Here is a 17,543-nt window from a genome sequence, read left to right as displayed (position 1 = left end):
ACCAATAGTCACCAGCAGCCAACCAGAAAAGGCTCCCTTTATTTGCACTCTTTGCCTTCTGCTAATGAGCCACTGCTTTATCCATGCTAGAATCTTTCCAGTAATACCATGGGCTTGATAAGCAGCCTCATGTGTAACTCCTTGTCAAAAGCATTCTGAAAATCCAAGTACACAACATCAACCAATTCTCCTTTGTCTATCCTGCTTATTATTTCTTCAAAGTATTCCAACAGATTGTCAGGCAAGATTTTCCTTTGAGGAAACCATGCTGACTACAGCTTATTTTATCTTGTGCCTCCAAGTATCCCGAAACCACATCCTTAACAATCAACTCCAAATTCTTCCCAACCACTGAGGTCAGACTAACTGGCCTATAATTTCCTTTCGTCTGCCTCTTGCCCTTCTTGAAAAGTGGAGTGACATTTGAAATTTTCCAGTCCTCTGGAACCATTCCAGAATCTAGTGATTCTTTAAAGATCATTTACTAATGCCTCCGCAATCTCTTCAGCCACCTCTTTTAGAACCCTGGTGTGTACACCATCTGGTCCAAGTGACTTGACTGCTTTCAGAGCTTTCAGTTTTCCAAGAACCTTCTCCCGAGCAATGGTAACTTCACACACTTCATGACCCCCAACAGAACTTCCACCATACCTCTAGTATTTTCCGCAGTGAAGGCTGATGCAAAATGCTTATTCAATTCATCTGCCATTTCCTTGTCCCCTATTACTACATCTCCAGCATCATTTTCCAGTGGTCCAATATCTATTCTCGCTTCTCTTTTACACTTTATATATCTGAAGAAACTTCTGGTATCCACTTTAATATTATTTGTTTGCTTACTTTCATATTCCAACTTTACCTTCTTAATTACTTTTTTAGATGCCTTCTGTTGGTATTTAAAAGTTTCCCAATCCTCTAACTTCCCACAAATTTTTGCTCTATTATATGCCCACTTTTTGACTTTTATGTTGGTTTTAACTTCCCTTGTTTGTCATGGTTGCCTTTAGAATATTTCTTCCTCTTTGGGATATATATATCCTTTGCCTTCCAAATTGTGTCCAGAAATTCCAGCCATTGCTGTTCTGCCGTTGTCCCTACCAGTGTACTGTTCCAGTCAATTCTGGTCATATTCCCTGTAATTCCCTTTACTCCACTGTAATGCTGTTATGTCTAACTTTAACTCCTCCTTCTCAAATTTCAGGTTGAATTTGATCATATTATGATCACTTGACCCGAAGGGTTCTTTTACCTTAAGCTCTCTAATCAATTCCAGTTCGTTGCACATCACCCAATCCAGAATAGCTGATCCCCTTGTGGGCTCAACCACAAGCTGCTCTAAAAAAACGCCTCTTGGGCATTCTAGAAATTCTTCCTCTTGGAACCCGCGCCAACCTGAGTTTCCCAATCTACCAGCATATCAAAATCACCCATGACTACTGTAACATTGCCCTTTTGGCATGCATTTTCTATCTCCTGTTGTAACTTGTAGACCACATCCTTACTACTGTTCTCAGGTCTGTATACAACTCCCGTCAGGGTCTTTTTATCCTCGCAGTTCCTTAACTCTATCCACAACGATTCAACACCTTCTGACCCTATGTCACCTCTTTCTAATGATTTAATTTAATTTTATACCCCCTCTGCCTTCCTGCCTGTCCTTTTGATACAATGTATTTCCTTGGACATTAAGCACCCAGCTATAATCTTCTTTCAGCCATGATTCATAATGCCTACAACACAATACATGCCAACTTGTAAATGTGTTACAAGTTCATCAACTTTATTCCATAAACTGCACGCATTCAAATACAGCACCTTTAGTTCTGTATTCACCATTCTCAATTTTGTCTGCCTTTTACATTGCAACTCATCATATTGACTGCAATTTTGCCCTATCATCAGTCTCTCCTTGCTATGTGTCTCACTACACATTGACTCTGCTTCTAACCTAACGACCAAATCTTCAGCACCATCACTCCAATTCCCATTCCCTGCCAAAGAAAGTAAATTTTCAGAAGACACTAAAGTGGATGAAATTGCAAATTGTGAGGAGAATGCAAAGGGGCTTCAAGGCAAATTGAACTGAGCAAGTGGCCAAAAGCATGACAGATGCAGTACAGTGTAATTAATTCAGGTTAAGTTTGGACAAAGGGTCTTTGACCTGAAATGCTAACTCCTGTTTCACTTTCCACTGATGTTACCTGACCTACTGCATATTTCCATCATTTTCTGTTTTTATTTTAGATTTCCAGCTTCTGCATTTACTTGATTTTCTTTCTCGATTTACTCCATCAATGCACACCAGACAGCGTGAAATCTACCAATTGCCTCACATGGATCAGTTCCATTTAAACTTCTTTGAACAGACAAAATTTGCAATAGTCAAGACTAAGATGCATGGGATCCACTGTAGCTGGTCAACTGGATTCAAAATTGGCTTCCCTATTGAAAACAGAGGGTATTGGTTGATGGGGCTAGTCTGGTTAGAGGTCTGTGACTAGTGGTGTTCTGCAGGAATCCATACTGGAACCACTGCTGTATGCAATGTATATAAATGACCTGGATGAAAATAAAAATGGGTGCATTAGTACACTTGCAGACTATTCAAAGATCATGATGTTCTGTCAAAAGATACAACAGTATATAGCTCGGTTACAGATACAGACAGAGAAATGGCAGATGGAGTTTGACACAGTTAAATCTGAAGTTTGACAGATCAAATATAAAGAGACAGCATACTGCCCTTTACCTTAATAGTGTTGATGTGCAGAGGGATCCTGAGGTGAAGTCAATTACTCCCTGAAAGTGGCTACACATGAGTTGTTAGGGTAGTAAAGAAGGCTTATGGCATGCTTGCATTTATTAATTGAAATAAGTTCAAGAGTAAGGAATTCTTGTTGTTATAAAACTCCAGTTAGGCTGTATCTGGCTTATGCGGTCAATCCTAGTCATCCCATTATAGTAAGGATATCGAGGCCTTAGATAACGTGTAGAAGAAGTTTGCCAGAGTACTGCCTGGATTGGAGAGCAAGAGCTACAAGGAAAGCTTGGGTAACCTTGGATTGTTTTCATTGGATCCGCAGAGGCTGAGGGGAAATCTGATAGAGGTTTATAGGATTACGAAAGGCATAGCTAGAGTAGATAGCCAGTACATTTTTATCCAGGGTTGAAATGTCTAATACCAGGGGGGGGTGCATTTAAGGTGAGGGGAGTTAAGTTCAAAGAAGATATATGGGGCTAGTATATTAGACAGAAAGTAGTGGATGCGCAGAATACACTGCTTGGAGTAGTGGTAGAGGTAAATACAATAGAGGCATTCAAGAAGCTCTTAGAGAGCCATATGAGTGTGCAAGAAAAGAAAGAATACAGTCGTCCCTCCTTATCCGTGAGGTCTGCATGCGCGAATTCAACCAACTGTGAATCGAGAAAACCTGGAAGTGCTCTTCCAGCACTTGTTCGAGCATGTACAGACGTATTTTTCTTGTCATTATTCCCTAAACAATGCAGTATAACAACTATTTGACATAGCATTTACATTGTATTAGGTGTTATAAGTAATCTAGAGATGATTTAAAGTATACGGGAGGATGTGCGTAGGTTACTGTAGATCGGGATCAAAAAAAATTCGGAAGTCCTCAAACTAAATAATTTGGAACAGGTACATCCGGTATTATTTAGCGACAGTTAGTCAAACGTTTGTCTTAGTATATAATATATATTTTACCTTTCCATGCATATAAAACACTTAAGAACGCATGTTTCAACGCCAGGCTCAGGAATGAAAGTTCCCAAGTTCGATCCAGTAACAGACCACTTCCACGCTCACTCTCCATCTGTGCTTGGTTCAAAGACCCAAAACCCAATAATTAGACCACTGCGTGGCTTAGTAATAATTGTAGCTTTCATCGGGGCAGGGCCTTTCTCATTTTATTCTTTAAAATGGTTCCGATCATTGACCGACTGTAGCCTAACGCTTTACCAATGACTGATAGTGTTTCACTGCTTTCCGATTGCTCTATTATTTCCTCTTTATTTTCAATCATGATCATGATGATTTTCATGAACAGAAACACTGTGGACTCAGAGCTCGACCACCGGGTCCTAATGTCCACCGCACTGAGGCAGGTTAAGTAAGGTCTGGGGTTCCGCTGGGTCCTGAAGTCCACCGTATTGAGATAGGTTGAATAAATGACTTGAGCATCCGTGTTTTTTGGTATCCGCAAGGGGTCCCGGAACCAATCCCTCGCGGATAAGGAGGGCCGACTGTACAGACATTGTGTAGTCAGAAGAGATCAGTTTAGTTGGGATTTGACAACTGATTTAGTTAGTTCAGCCCAAAGGTCCTATTCTGTGCTGTATTCCTGCTGTTTTCCTTTGTTCTATATATTGAAACCATTCAATACAAATGAAAAATTCCTCATCTCAGATCTGGTTAAGGGAGAAAATTCCTAAACTAAGGAGACTCGAGAACAAACGTATTTCAATCAGAGTAGAGAGCTAATATCTTTTCCCCTAGTTTGAAATGTTTACTGCTAGAGCACACACATTTAAATGTGAAGGGTGAGTTCAAAGGAAATGTGTGGGGCAAGTTTTTTTTATATACAGAGAGGTGAGTGCCTGGACTTCACTGCTAGGGTGGTCATGGAAGCAAATATGATAAAGTTTCCTCTTAAAAAAAGAGGCCCTTAGATAGAGTCATGAATGTTCAGAAATTAAAGGGTATGGACATTGTGTAGGCAGGAAGTATAAACTTGGTTAAGTATTTAATTACTAGATTAATTAGTTCAGCAAAAAATTATGGTCCAAAGGGCCTACAGTACTACTCCTGTGTAATGCTGCTCTATGTAGTCAGGACTCTTAGTCCTGACAAAGGGTCTTGGCCTGAAACGTCGACAGTGCTTCTCCCTGTAGATGCTGCCTGGCCCGCTGTGTTCCACCAGCATTTTGTGTGTGTTGCTTGAATTTCCAGCATCTGCAGATTTCCTCGTGTTTGCTATGTAGTCAGTAATCAGTTTAAAATGTAGTAGATCTGTATAATCAAGAAGAAAATGTCACTGTTTAATTACACTATTCCACCAAAAATTGAATTCCCAGAATAGTTCAGACTTTTAATAACTATTGAAGTTAGCAAATACACTTTCATACTTTGCAAGATCAGTTAGAAAGTTGGGGAAATTTGTGCTGCCTCCTCCACCTACATATCTTGTTAGCAATGTATATTTAATTTGAGTTTGGGATTTCTGTCATGGCTTCTGGACTTTCTCAAAATCAAATAAATTGCATGATTAGTAGTTTGATGTATTTTACCTTGTTTGATTTCAGTTATGATTTTAGAGCAAGACGTGTTTGTGTAGGAGACTTTTTTTTTGCTTACGGGCAAGTGTTGCCACTTAAATGCCACCCACTGATTTGCTGCATGCAGCATGGAAATTTGACCCAAGATACTTCCAGTAAAAATCTGGAAGTTTAATTACAGTACTTCATCACCAGATCTTAATCTATTGATCTTCATTCTCCTGTTGTTAAAAGAGAGTATCAAAAGAGGACAAAATCTCAAGAGGAAATATTAAAAAATGATGACAAGATTTTTGTTACACAGAAGACTGATTGCATAAAATATGTCAAAGCAGCATTTTGCTATAATCTTTCTCGTGATAAAACTTGAGAACGCGGAAAGAAAAACACTTTAGTAGACAGCTGTTTAATAGGAACAGGATCACAATCTCACAGACAAGGTTCTGAAGAGAACATGGTGAAGAAAGTGCAGGTGACTGTTAGATCGCAGAAACAAAAGCAATAAAGATGGGAATAACCCAGTTGTTCACCCATGCTGCTCCATCATATAATAAGGTTATACTTGATTTTTCACTCTGTGCCACTTTAAGCAAAACCCCATATTCTATAATGTCAATGAATGGTCTTAAATTTCTAAAAGTACATTATAGTTGAAGAGGAAAGTTGCAGAAAAAATAAACAAATATTTGGGTCTGTTTCCGTTTGGATATTGAGGAGATCTAAACAGATGACTACAGAGATGATTGTTGTTTCGACTTTGATTTTCCGGAATTTTCACATTTTAGCACATTTCCTATTGATTAGAAAGTAGTGTATGTAACACTATTTTATCATGAAAGAAAGGTGAGAATTATAGACAGGTAGTGATAGAAAAATATGCCCACATTTTTGGCATGAGGCATATGGCACATGATGATTAGAAGGTGTCAAACCAATCTGATGGAACGGAAATTGGGTGCCACAGTAGAGTGGTGGTTACTGCAATGCTCTTACATCTCAGGGCATCAGATTTCAATCCTGGCATCCTCTGCAGAGAGTCCCTGTGGAATGTGTGGGTTTTCCCCAGGTCCTCCAGTTTCCTCCCACAGTTGAAAAACATATCGGGTACGTTGAGTGGTCATTGTAAATTGTCCTGTGGTTAGGTTAGAGTTAAATCAGGGTTGTCAGAATTTGCTTGGTCAGTGTGGCTCGAAGGACCAGAAGGGCCTATTCCATGCTCGATCTCTTCTGTGCCTGAGATGAAGCCTCACACTTGCATCTAACACCAGTTTGAAGATAACAGCATATAAGATATGAATGGTGAAAAACTGATTTCAAGAGTTGGGACGTCATGTTACAGCTGTTGAGGAGTTTGGTGGGATTGCACCTGGGAATTTGTGTGCTGTTCTGTCTGCCATGCCATAGGAAAGATATGATTAAGCTAGAGAGAGTACAGAATAGATTCACAGTAGTGTCATGGTATTGGAGGGCTTGAGTTATGAAGACAAACTGGATAGGCTGGGACTGCTTTTACTGGAACACAAAGCTGAGAGATGACATTATAGTAGAGGTATATCAAATCATGAGATGCATAGGGACAGTAGATGCCCACTGTTTTTTCCCAACAGAGGAGCAATAGACAAGTAATCACAGTGGGGGACAGATAAGTGGGAAACAGTCGGGAGAGGGAAGTGTAGGAGTCAGATACTAGAGAGTACCCCTATGACTGTCCCCCTTAACAATAAGTACTCCTGTTTGAGAACTGTTAAGGGGGAATAGCCTACCTGGGGGAAGCAACAGTGGCCACACCTCTGACCCTGTGGCCAGGAAGGGTAGGGATGAGAAGAATGCAGCAGTGATAGGGGATTCTATAGTTAGGAGCTCAGACACGTGATTCCGTGGACGCAGGAAAGAAACGCGGGTGGTAGTTTGCCTCCCAGGTGCCAGGGTCCTGGATGTTTGGATGTTTCTGATTGCGTTCATGATATCCTGGTGGGAGGTGAACAGCCAGACATCATGATACATATTGGTACCAACAACATAGGTAGGAAAAGGGAGGAGGACTTGAAAACAGACTACAGGGAGTTAGGTAGGCAGTTGAGTAGCAGGACCTCAAAGGTAGTAATCTCAGGATTACTGGCTGTGCCACACAAAAGTGAGTATAGGAATGGAATGAGGTGGAGGATAAATATGTGGCCAAAGGATTGGAACAGGGGGCAGGGATTCAGATTTCTGGATCATTGGGACCTCTTTTGGGGCAGGTGTGACCTGTGCAAAAAGGATAGGTTGCAGTTAAATCCAAAGGGGACCAATATCCTGGCAGGGAGGTTTGCTAAGGCTACTGGGGAGAGTTTAAACTAGAGTTGCTGGGGGTGGGGTGGGAACCGAACTGAAGAGATGGAGGAAGGGGCAGTTGGCTCACACATAGAGAAAGCTTGGAGGCAGTGCAAGAGGGAGGATAGGCAGGTGATAGAGAAGGGATACGCTCAGAACAATGGTTTGAGTTGTGTCGATTTTAATGCAAGGAGCATCGTGAACAAAGCAGATGAGTTTAGAGCATGAATCAGTACTTGGAGCTATGATACTGTAGCCATTACAGAGAGTTGGATGGCTCAGGGGCAGGAATAGTTACTTAGAGTGCCGGACTTCAGATGTTTCTGAAAGGACAGAGAGGGAACCAAAAGAGGTGGGGACTTGGCACTGTTGATCAGAGATAGTGTCATGGCTGCAGAAAAAGAGGAAGTCGTGGAAGGTTGTCTACTGAGTCTCTGTGGGTGGAAGCTAGAAAGTGGAAGCGGTTAATAACTCTACTGGGTGCTTTTTTATAGACTACCCAATAGTAACAGGGACATTGAGGAGCAGACCGGAAGACAGATTCTGGAAAGGTGTAATACTAACAGGATTTATTGGCATCTCCCTAGAAGAGTGAGAGGATTAGATGGGGTGGAGTTTGTTGGGCATGTTCAGAAAGGTTTCCTGACACATGTAGATAAGCCTACAAGAAGAGAGGCTGTACTTGATCTGGTATTGGGAAATGAACTTGGCCAGGTGTCAGGTCTGTCAGTGGGATAACATTTTGGAGATAGTGATCACAATTCTATCTCCTTTACAATAGCATTGGAGAGAGATAGGAATAGGGAAATATGAAGCTGTCAGGCAGGAACTTGGAAGCATAAATTGGGAACAGATGTTCTCAGAAATGTGGCAAATGTCCAGGGGATATTTGTGTGACATTCTGCATAGGTACGTTCCAATCAGACAGAGAAAGGATGGTAGGGTACAGGAACAAAGGCTGATGAAAATCTAGTCAAGAAGAAAAGAAAAGGTTACAAAAGATTCAAAAATCTAGGTCATGTTAGAGATCTGGAAGATTATAAGGCTAGCAGGAAGGAGCTTAAGATTGAAATCAAATGTGATAGTGGGAAAGTGTGTATGGAACAGGAGGAATTAGCAGAGGTACTTAATGAACACATTACTTCAGTATTCACTATGGAAAAGGCTTTTTGTGATATTAGTGACGACTTGCAGCAGATTGATATCGACTTGCAGTAGATATTAAGAAAGAGGATGTGCTGGAGATTTTGGAAAGCATCAAGTTGGATATGTCGCTGGGACCGGATGAGATGTACCCCAGGCTACTGTGGGAGGCAAAGGAGGAGATTGCTGAGCTTCTGGTGAAAATCTTTGCATCATCAATATGGACAGGAGAGGTTCCAGAGGATTGGAGGGTAGACGTCAGGAACAGGAAGGGAGCAATTACTCTATTGGCAGTATTCTGTAGACCCCCTGGTAGCAGCAGACATATCGTGGAGCAGATTGGGAAGCAGATTTTGGAAAGGTACAAAAAATAACAAGGTTGTTATCATGGGTGACTTTAACTTCCCTAATATTGATTGGCACCTGATTAGTTCCAATGGTTTAGACGGGGCAGAGTTTAAGTGTGTCCAGGATGGGTTCCTGTCACAGTATGTTGAAAGGCCAACAAGGGGGAATGCCATACTAGATCTAGTATTAGGTAATGAACTGGATCAGGTCACAGATCTCTAAGTGGGTGAGCATCTGGTGGACAGTGACCACCGCTCCCTGGCCTTTAACATTATCATGGAAAAGGATAGAATCAGAGAAGACAGGAAATTTTTTTCATTGGGGAAGGGCAAATTATGAGGCTGTAAGGTTAGAACTTGTGGGTGTGAATTGGGATGATGTTTTTGCAGGAAAATGTACTATGGACATGTGGTCGATGTTTAGGGATCTCTTGCAGGATATTAGGGATAAATTTGTCCCAGTGAGGAAGATAAAGAATGGTAGGGTGAAGGAACCAAGGTGACATGTGAGGGGGAGAATCTAGTCAGATGGAAGAAGGCAGCATACATGAAGTTTAGGAAGCAAGGATCAGATGAGTCTATTGAGGAATATAGGGTAGCAAGAAAGGAGCTTAAGAAGGGGCTGAGGAAAGCAAGAAGGGGGCATGAGAAGGCCTTGGCGACTAGGGTAAAGGAAAATCCGAAGGCATTCTTCAATTATGTGAAGAACAAAAGGTTGACAGGAGTGAAGGTAGGACCGATTAGAGATAAAGGTGGGAAGATGTGCCTGGAGGCGGTGGAAGTGAGTGAGGTCCTCAATAATATTTCTCATCAGTATTCACCAATGAGAGGAAACTTGATGAAGGTGAAGACCATATGAGTGAGGTTGATGTTCTGGAGCATGTTGATATTAAGGGAGAAGAGGTGTTGGAGATGTTAAAATACATTAGGATGGATAAGTCCCCGGGGCCTGATGGAATATTCCCCAGGCTGCTTCAGAAGGCAAGGGAAGAAATTGCTGAGCCTCTGGCTAGGATCTTTATGTCCTCGTTGTCCACAGGAATGGTACTGGAGGATTGTAGGAAGGCAAATTTTGTCCCCTTGTTCAAAACGGTAGTAGGGATAGTCTGGGTAATTATAGACCAGTGACTCTTATGTCTGTGGTGGGAAAGCTGTTGGCAAAGATTCTTAGAGATAGAATCAATGGGCATTTAGAGAAACATGGTCTGATCAGGGACAGTCAGCATGGCTTTGTGAAGGGCAGATCATGTCTAACAAGCCTGATAGAGTTCTTTGAGGAGGTGACCGAGCATATAGATGAGGGTAGTGCAGTGGATGTGATCTACATGGATTTTAGTAAGGCATTTGACAAGGTACCACACGGTAGGCTTATTCAGAAAGTCAGAAGGCATGGGATCCAGGGAAGATTGGCCAGGTGGATTCAGAATCAGCTTGCCTGCAGAAAGCAGAAGGTCGTGGTGGAGGGAGTACATTCGGATTGGAGGGTTGTGACTAGCGGTGTCCCACAAGGATCGGTTCTGGGACCTCTACTTTTCATGATTTTTATTAACGACCTGGATGTGGGGGTAGAAAGGTGGGTTGGCAAGTTTGCAGATGACACAAAGTTTGGTGGTGTTGTGGATAGTGTAGAGGATTTTCGAAGATTGCAAAGAGACATTGATAGGATGCAGAAGTGTGCTGAGAAGTGGCAGATGGAGGTCAACCCGGAGAAGTGTGAGATGGTACACTTTGGAAGGACAAACCGCAAGGCAGAGTACAAAGTAAATAGCAGGATACTTGGGAGTGTGGAGGAGCAGAGGGGTCTGGGGGTACATGTCTACAGATCCCTGAAAGTTGCCTCACAGGTAGATAGGGTAGTTAAGAAAGCTTATGGAGTGTTAGCTTTCATAAGTTGAGGGATAGAGTTTGAGAGTCGCGGGGTAACTCTGGTTAGGCCACACTTAGAGTACTGTGTCCAGTTCTGGTCGCCTCACTATAGGAAGGATGTGGAAGCATTGGAAAGCATTGGAGATTTGCCAGGATTTTCCAAAATAAAAAAGTAAGTATGACAGAGCTAAGTTGAGTGGGAGGACAGATAATTGGGAAATTTTTAAGGAACAACAGAACTTAACTAAAAAGGCAATACGGGAAGAAAAAATGAGGCACGAATGCAAGCTAGCCAGGAATATAAAGGAGAATAGCAAAAGCTTTTTTAGGTATGTGAAGAGAAAGAAGATAGTTAAGAACAATGTTGGGCCCTTGAAGAATGAATTGGGTGAAATTGTTATGGGAAACAGAGAAATGGCAGAAGAATTTAATAAGTACTTTAGATCTGTCTTCACTAAGGAAGACACAAGCAATCTCCCAGATGTATGGATGGGCCAAGGACATAGGGTAACAGAGGAAATTAAACAGATTGACATTAGGAAGGAAACAGTGATGAGTAGACTGATGGGACCGAAGGCTGACAAATCCCTAGGTCCAGATGGTCTGCATCCTAGGGTACTAAAGGAGGTGGCCCTGGAAATTGCGGATGCATTGGTAATCATTTTCCAATGTTCCTTAGATTCAGGATCAGTTCCTGAGGATTGGAGAATGGCTAATGTTATCCCACTTTTTAAGAAAGGAGGGAGGGAGAAAACAGAGAACTATCAACCTGTCAGCCTAACATCAGTAGTGGGGAAGATGCTAGAGTCCATTATTAAAGATGAAATAGTGGCATATCTAGATAGCAGTGATAGGATTGGGCTGAGCCAGCATGGATTTACCAAGGGTAAATCATGCTTGACTAATCTATTGGAGTTTTTCGAGGATGTAACCAGGAAGTTAGACAAGGGAGATCCAGTGGATGTAGTGTACTTCGATTTTCAGAAGGCATTTGATAAGATCCCACATAGGAGATTGGTGGGTAAAATCAAAGCTCATGGCATTGGGGAGAAGACATTGACATGGATAGAAAACTGGTTGGCAGATAGAAAGCAAAGGGTAGCGGTGAATGGGTGTTTCTCGGAATGTCAGGTGGTGACTAGTGGGGTGCCACAGTGCTCGGTATTGGGACCACAACTGTTTACGATTTATGTCAATGATTTAGATGAAGGCATTGAGAATAACATCAGCAAGTTTGCTAATGATACTAAGCTGGGTGGCAGTGTGACATGTGATGAGGATGATAGGAGAATTCAAGGTGACTTGGATAGGCTGGGTGAGTGGGCAGATACTTGGCAGATGATGTTTAATGTGAATAAGTGTGAGGTTATCCACTTTGGGAGTAAGAACAGGAAGGCAGATTATTATCTGAACAGTTTAAAGTTAGGTAAGGGAGAAATACTAAGAGATCTAGGAGTCCTTGTTCATCTGTCACTGAAGGTGAATGAGCAAGTGCAGCAGGCAGTGAAGAAGGCTAATGGAATGTTGGCCTTTATTACAAAGGGAATTGAGTCCAAGAGCAAGAAATCCTCTTGCATTTGTACAGGGCCCTGGTGAGACCACACCTGGAGTATTGTGTACAGTTATGGTCTCCAGGGTTAAGGAAGGACATCCTGGCTGTAGAGGAAGTGCAGCGTAGATTCACAAGGTTAATTCCTGGGATGTCTGGACTGTCTTATGCAGAGAGGTTAGAGAGACTGGGCTTGTACACGTTGGAATTAAGGAGAGTGAGGGGGATCTGATTGCAATATATAAGATTATTAAGGGATTGGACAAGATAGAGGCAGAAAATATGTTCTAGATGCTGGGAGAGTCCAGTACCAGAGGGCATGGTTTGAGAATAAGGGGTAGGTCATTTAGGACAGAGTTAAGGAAAAACTTCTTCTCCCAGAGAGTTGTGGGGTCTGGAATGCACTGCCTCGGAAGGCAGTGGAGGCCAATTCTCTGGATGCTTTCAAGAAGGAGCTAGATAGGTATCTTATGGATAGGGGAATCAAGGGATATGGGGACAAGGCAGGATCTCAAAATGGCGGTGCAGGCTCGAAGGGCTGAATGGTCTACTTCTGCACCTATTGTCTATTGTCTATTGTATGTTGTCTATTGATGCTGCCTAGTTTGGAGAGTATGCATTAAGATCAGAGATTAAGGGAGCTAGGGCTTTACTCTTTGGAGAGAAGGAGGTTGAGAGGAGACGTGATAGAGGTATACAAGATATTAAGAGGAATAGATAGGGTGGACAGCCAGCGCCTCTTCCCCAGGGCACCACTGCTCAATACAAGAGGACATGGCTTTATCGTAAGGGGTGGAAATATCAAGGGGGATATTAGAGGAAGGTTTTTTACCACAAATAACAGAGAGTGGTTGGTGCGTGGAATGCACTGCCTGAGTCAGTGGTGGAGGCAGATACACTAGTGAAATTTAAGAGACTACTAGACAGGTATATGGAGGAATTTAAGGTGGGGGGGGGGGTTACATGGGAGGCAGGGTTTAAGGGTCGGCACAACATTGTGGGCCAACTCTGTGCTGTATTGTTCTATATTCTATGTTGTATGAATATTGTTCCTTTATTCAAAAAAGGGAGGAGAGATAGACCAGGAAATTATAGACCGGTGAGTCTTACTTCAGTGGTTGGTAAATTGATGGCAAAGATCCTGAGAGGCAGGATTTATGAATATTTGGAGAGATATAATATGATTAGGAATAGTCAGCATGACTTTGTCAAGGGTAGGTTGTGTCTTACGAGCCTGATTGAATTTTTTGAGGATGTGACTAAACATATTACAGTGGGACTTTGATAGGATGCAAAACTGGGCTGAGAAGTGGCAGATGGAGTTTAACCCAGATAAGTGTGAGGTTGTTCATTTTGGTAGGTTAAATATGATGGCAGAATATAGTATTAATGATAAGACTCTTGGCAGTGTGGAGGATCAGAAGGATCTTGTGGTCCAAGTCCATATGAGATACTCCAAGCTGTTGCGCAGGTTGACTCTGTGGTTAAGAAGGCATACGTTGCATTGGCCTTCATCAATCATGGGATTGAGTATAAGAGCCAGGAGGTAATTTTACAGCTTTATCGGACTCTGGTCAGACCTCTCTTGTACTGTGCTCAGTTCTGGTCACCTCACTATAGGAAGGACATGGTAACCATAGAAAGAGTGCAAAGGAGATTTACAAGGTTGTTGCCTGGATTGGGGAGCATGCCTTATGAGAACAGGTTGAGTGAACTTGGCCTTTTCTCCTTAGATTGGCATAGAATGAGAGGTGACCTGATAGAGGTGCATAAGATGATGACTGGCATTGATCATGTGGATAGTCAGATGCTTTTTCCCAGGCCTGAAATGGCTAACACAAGAAGACATAGGTTTAAGGTGCTTGGAAGTAGGTACAGAGGAGATGTCAGGGGTAGGTTTTTTACGCAGAGAGTGGTGAGTGCGTGGAGTGGGCTGCCGGTGATGGTGGTGGAGGCTGATATGATAGGGACTCCTGGATAGGGACATGGAGCTTAGCAGGATTTCAGCTTCAGGTGATTTACAGAGACAGAGCATTCCTGAAAGTCCTAAACAAGAATCAAGTTCTTGTTATCGACATCACTATGAGATGTTGAATTCGGGTGATAAGTAACAAAGGCCCATAGCTCAGCTCGTCCAACTTGGTGGTAAATAACATAAACTGAAATAAAACTTCAGAGAAATAGTTTTCTCACATTCCTGGTCTCCTACTCCAAAAACATGACATGGATAAATTAATAATGACGCACCATCTATAACCCTGAGACGTGGGTTAAGGTAGGCTTTTATTGGCTGGAAGAAAGCACAAGCAGCAAGTGACCATCATACAATATCCTGGAGACTGAGGAAGGGTCTGTGGCTCCAATCGCCTTTATACTGGTGTCTGTGGGAGGAGCCATAGGAGCAGTCAGCGATGGGGGGGGGGGGGGGGGTGGTGTCCAGACAGGTATTTGTAGTTCACCACAAATAACAACCTTTTTCTCAGTGCATTTGAGATTAGTTTGAATAGTTTAACACTACACAACACTTCCTTTATCCTTAGGTGCAATATCTTGGAAATCCTTTACATATGGCATCAGTTATAGCAAACTGCCTCAGGGAAGAACGGAAGATCCTCACAACAGTCAACACAGCTGAACAGGTATGCATTTTCTTTCCTTAATCCTAAGAAGTATACATTTGCAGTTTTACTTCCCGTTTTATTAGTGATAGGACACATATGAGGTAAAATAAAAGATTTAGTTCAGATAAGGTTAAGAATTTTTAAATGAATTTCAAGCTTGTGAAGAAGATGCTTCAAGTCAACTAAATTACTCTTGTAAAAACTACAAGTATGACAATCTATTGTAGGACAATGTAATTCACAACGACCAACATTGAGTTAGGGTTCACTTTAAGAGGCTGGTCTGATGTGATAATATGATGACGTGAAGCTTTTTACCACACTCTAGGTTCTGTGCTTGGTTGCTTAAAAAGGAGCTGTTACAGTTTCCCTTAAACAAAACGCTCCTACCATTTTATTTATGGAAAAGTACGCTATTACTACAAACACACATTTACTGCTGGATTTGAATATTTGATAATATCTCATGATATTTTTTATCTGTTAATGACTGAAAATCTGATTCATAATTCAGTTGAGTACAGTTGAGTGTAAATTTGATTTACTATTTCTAATGACTTGTTCTTCCCCTGGGAGTAATTTGCAATTAACCCATCATTGATGTATTTGCTTGCATTCTAGGTACACAAGTTGGTGTTCCTAAACTTAAGCTTCAGGATGGTTAATAATATCAGCTGTTTTGTTCAATCGCCAATGAATAAATTACAGCTATCATTTAATCGGAGTATCACTTGCATGCTCAACTACATTGTGTTTCATCATTATTAATGTGCTTGGCAATTGTGTTGTGAGCTATAGCATACATCAACTGTGTGATCAATTTTGCGTGTTTCAGCTGTGAAATATTTCCATTTTAGAAGTTGTACATTTCTATGCTGATTTCAGATGGAACATGTGTAGGGGTCCTGTTTGATAGCTGAAGCATCAGCATCAGCTTCAGGATAGCAGACCACTCATTGGCCTTAAAACTAACTCCTCGATGTAAATATTGTTATCTGAAATTGTTAAAGGGAGTTAGCAGGACTTAATGTTTTCAGCCTCTGAATTAAAAGAGAAGTTCCTCTCTCTGAGTTTGGGAATTGGGTATTTGTACAAGTTATCTTGATATGGTCTCCAATCTTTGCAAATGTTTTGTCACCATACAAGGAGACATCACCAGTGTGCTGTTCACATGTGAAACATTTGCAAATGGATTGCCAAGATCAGAGAACGACTCAACCCAACCATCAGTCACCCGAGCTACACAGTTTCCGAGTTATTTATATTGATATTTATATAACAACATCCAGGGTAGCAAGAGCTCATTGCATGCATGTGTGATTTGAGTGGTTGTTTTCGGAGTAGCTTATTATTGTGTTTAGAGTGTCGTTTCATTTTGAAGCAATATCCATTGTTTAATCTGTTCTACTGTATGTACTTAAGGAGCATGAAGAAAAGTTACTGCAGATCTCAATGATTTCTGAAAGACAAAGAAGTCTAGAACATCGAATGACTGCTATAAAGACCAATACACAGGTAAGTATTATTTCGGAAGTCATTCAAGTAACACTGGACCTACCTATGCCACATTTTCTTCTGTTTATTTTATCAAACTAGTGAATATATGATAATATTATTTTTATCAACAAGATTTGGTAATCATCCCTTTTATTTATATAGTTAAATATCTTTAAGTGATCATATTTCCTTAAATTAACTGCTGGTAATTCAATAAAACTTACCAGGCATTTGGCTTACAAATAAAATATTCACTTTAATTAGGTGAACGAGCAATCTAGTCCAGGAGTATCACACAGATTGCATGTAATGGACTGTCTGGAAAACCGCTCATGTTTCTGATTGTTTGTCTAAGTTTTAGATCTTGCTCCAGCCATCAGGCAGAGGCATCAGATGGAGGCCAAGCATGTCTCCACCGAACACTTTAACTGTTTACAGGGCAGCATCAGTATCCTGATGGAAGGAGAGTCCATTGCATGAGAATAATTTCAAACATATACAGTGATTGATAATGCCGTAGACCTGAATAACCATAGTTTATTTTGTTCCCCCGCCCCCATAAACAGTTTGTGGAACAAGACGTAAAATACCTTGAGGACCTTCAGGATGAGTTTGATTTCAGATATAAGACACTACAAACACAAGGTAATTTTCAAAATGAGTAACAGCACAGTAGAATTCCAATGTCTTTGATAATTGCAATTTAATTTGATTGGCACTTAATTGAATTCATAGACTTGTACACCATTTAAAACAAGCTCTTCGTCTAATTCATCCACACTGACCAAGCTGCCTAACAGAGTTCGTCCCATTTGCTTTCATTTGGCCCTTAAGTCTGTGTGCCTGTCCAAACTTTTTAACCATTATAATTGTCCCAGCCTCTGTCTCTTCCTCTGATAGCTCATTCCATAT

The 17,543-nt window shown here is 41.4% G+C and overlaps 1 protein-coding gene across 2 annotated transcripts in view; it reads left to right on the top strand.

Moving 5' to 3' along the window:
• stat4 (signal transducer and activator of transcription 4) overlaps positions 1–17,543 on the top strand; it is a 115,777-nt gene that overhangs the window by 36,695 nt on the left and 61,539 nt on the right. Inside the window, exons 4-6 of one of the 2 annotated variants that reach the window (XM_059966896.1) lie at positions 15,054–15,152; positions 16,557–16,649; positions 17,198–17,276. In XM_059966896.1, coding sequence (XP_059822879.1) covers positions 15,054–15,152; positions 16,557–16,649; positions 17,198–17,276 — 271 coding nt within the window. Of the gene's footprint in view, positions 1–15,053; positions 15,153–16,556; positions 16,650–17,167; positions 17,277–17,543 lie in introns of both variants that reach the window. The other variant, XM_059966895.1, reaches the window with a different exon arrangement.

This window comes from Hypanus sabinus, chromosome 4 (genome assembly GCF_030144855.1).
Source record: "Hypanus sabinus isolate sHypSab1 chromosome 4, sHypSab1.hap1, whole genome shotgun sequence".
Taxonomy (NCBI): domain Eukaryota; kingdom Metazoa; phylum Chordata; class Chondrichthyes; order Myliobatiformes; family Dasyatidae; genus Hypanus; species Hypanus sabinus.
Note: the sequence above shows the minus strand (reverse complement) of the source record. Positions and strands in the feature narration are given on the sequence as shown.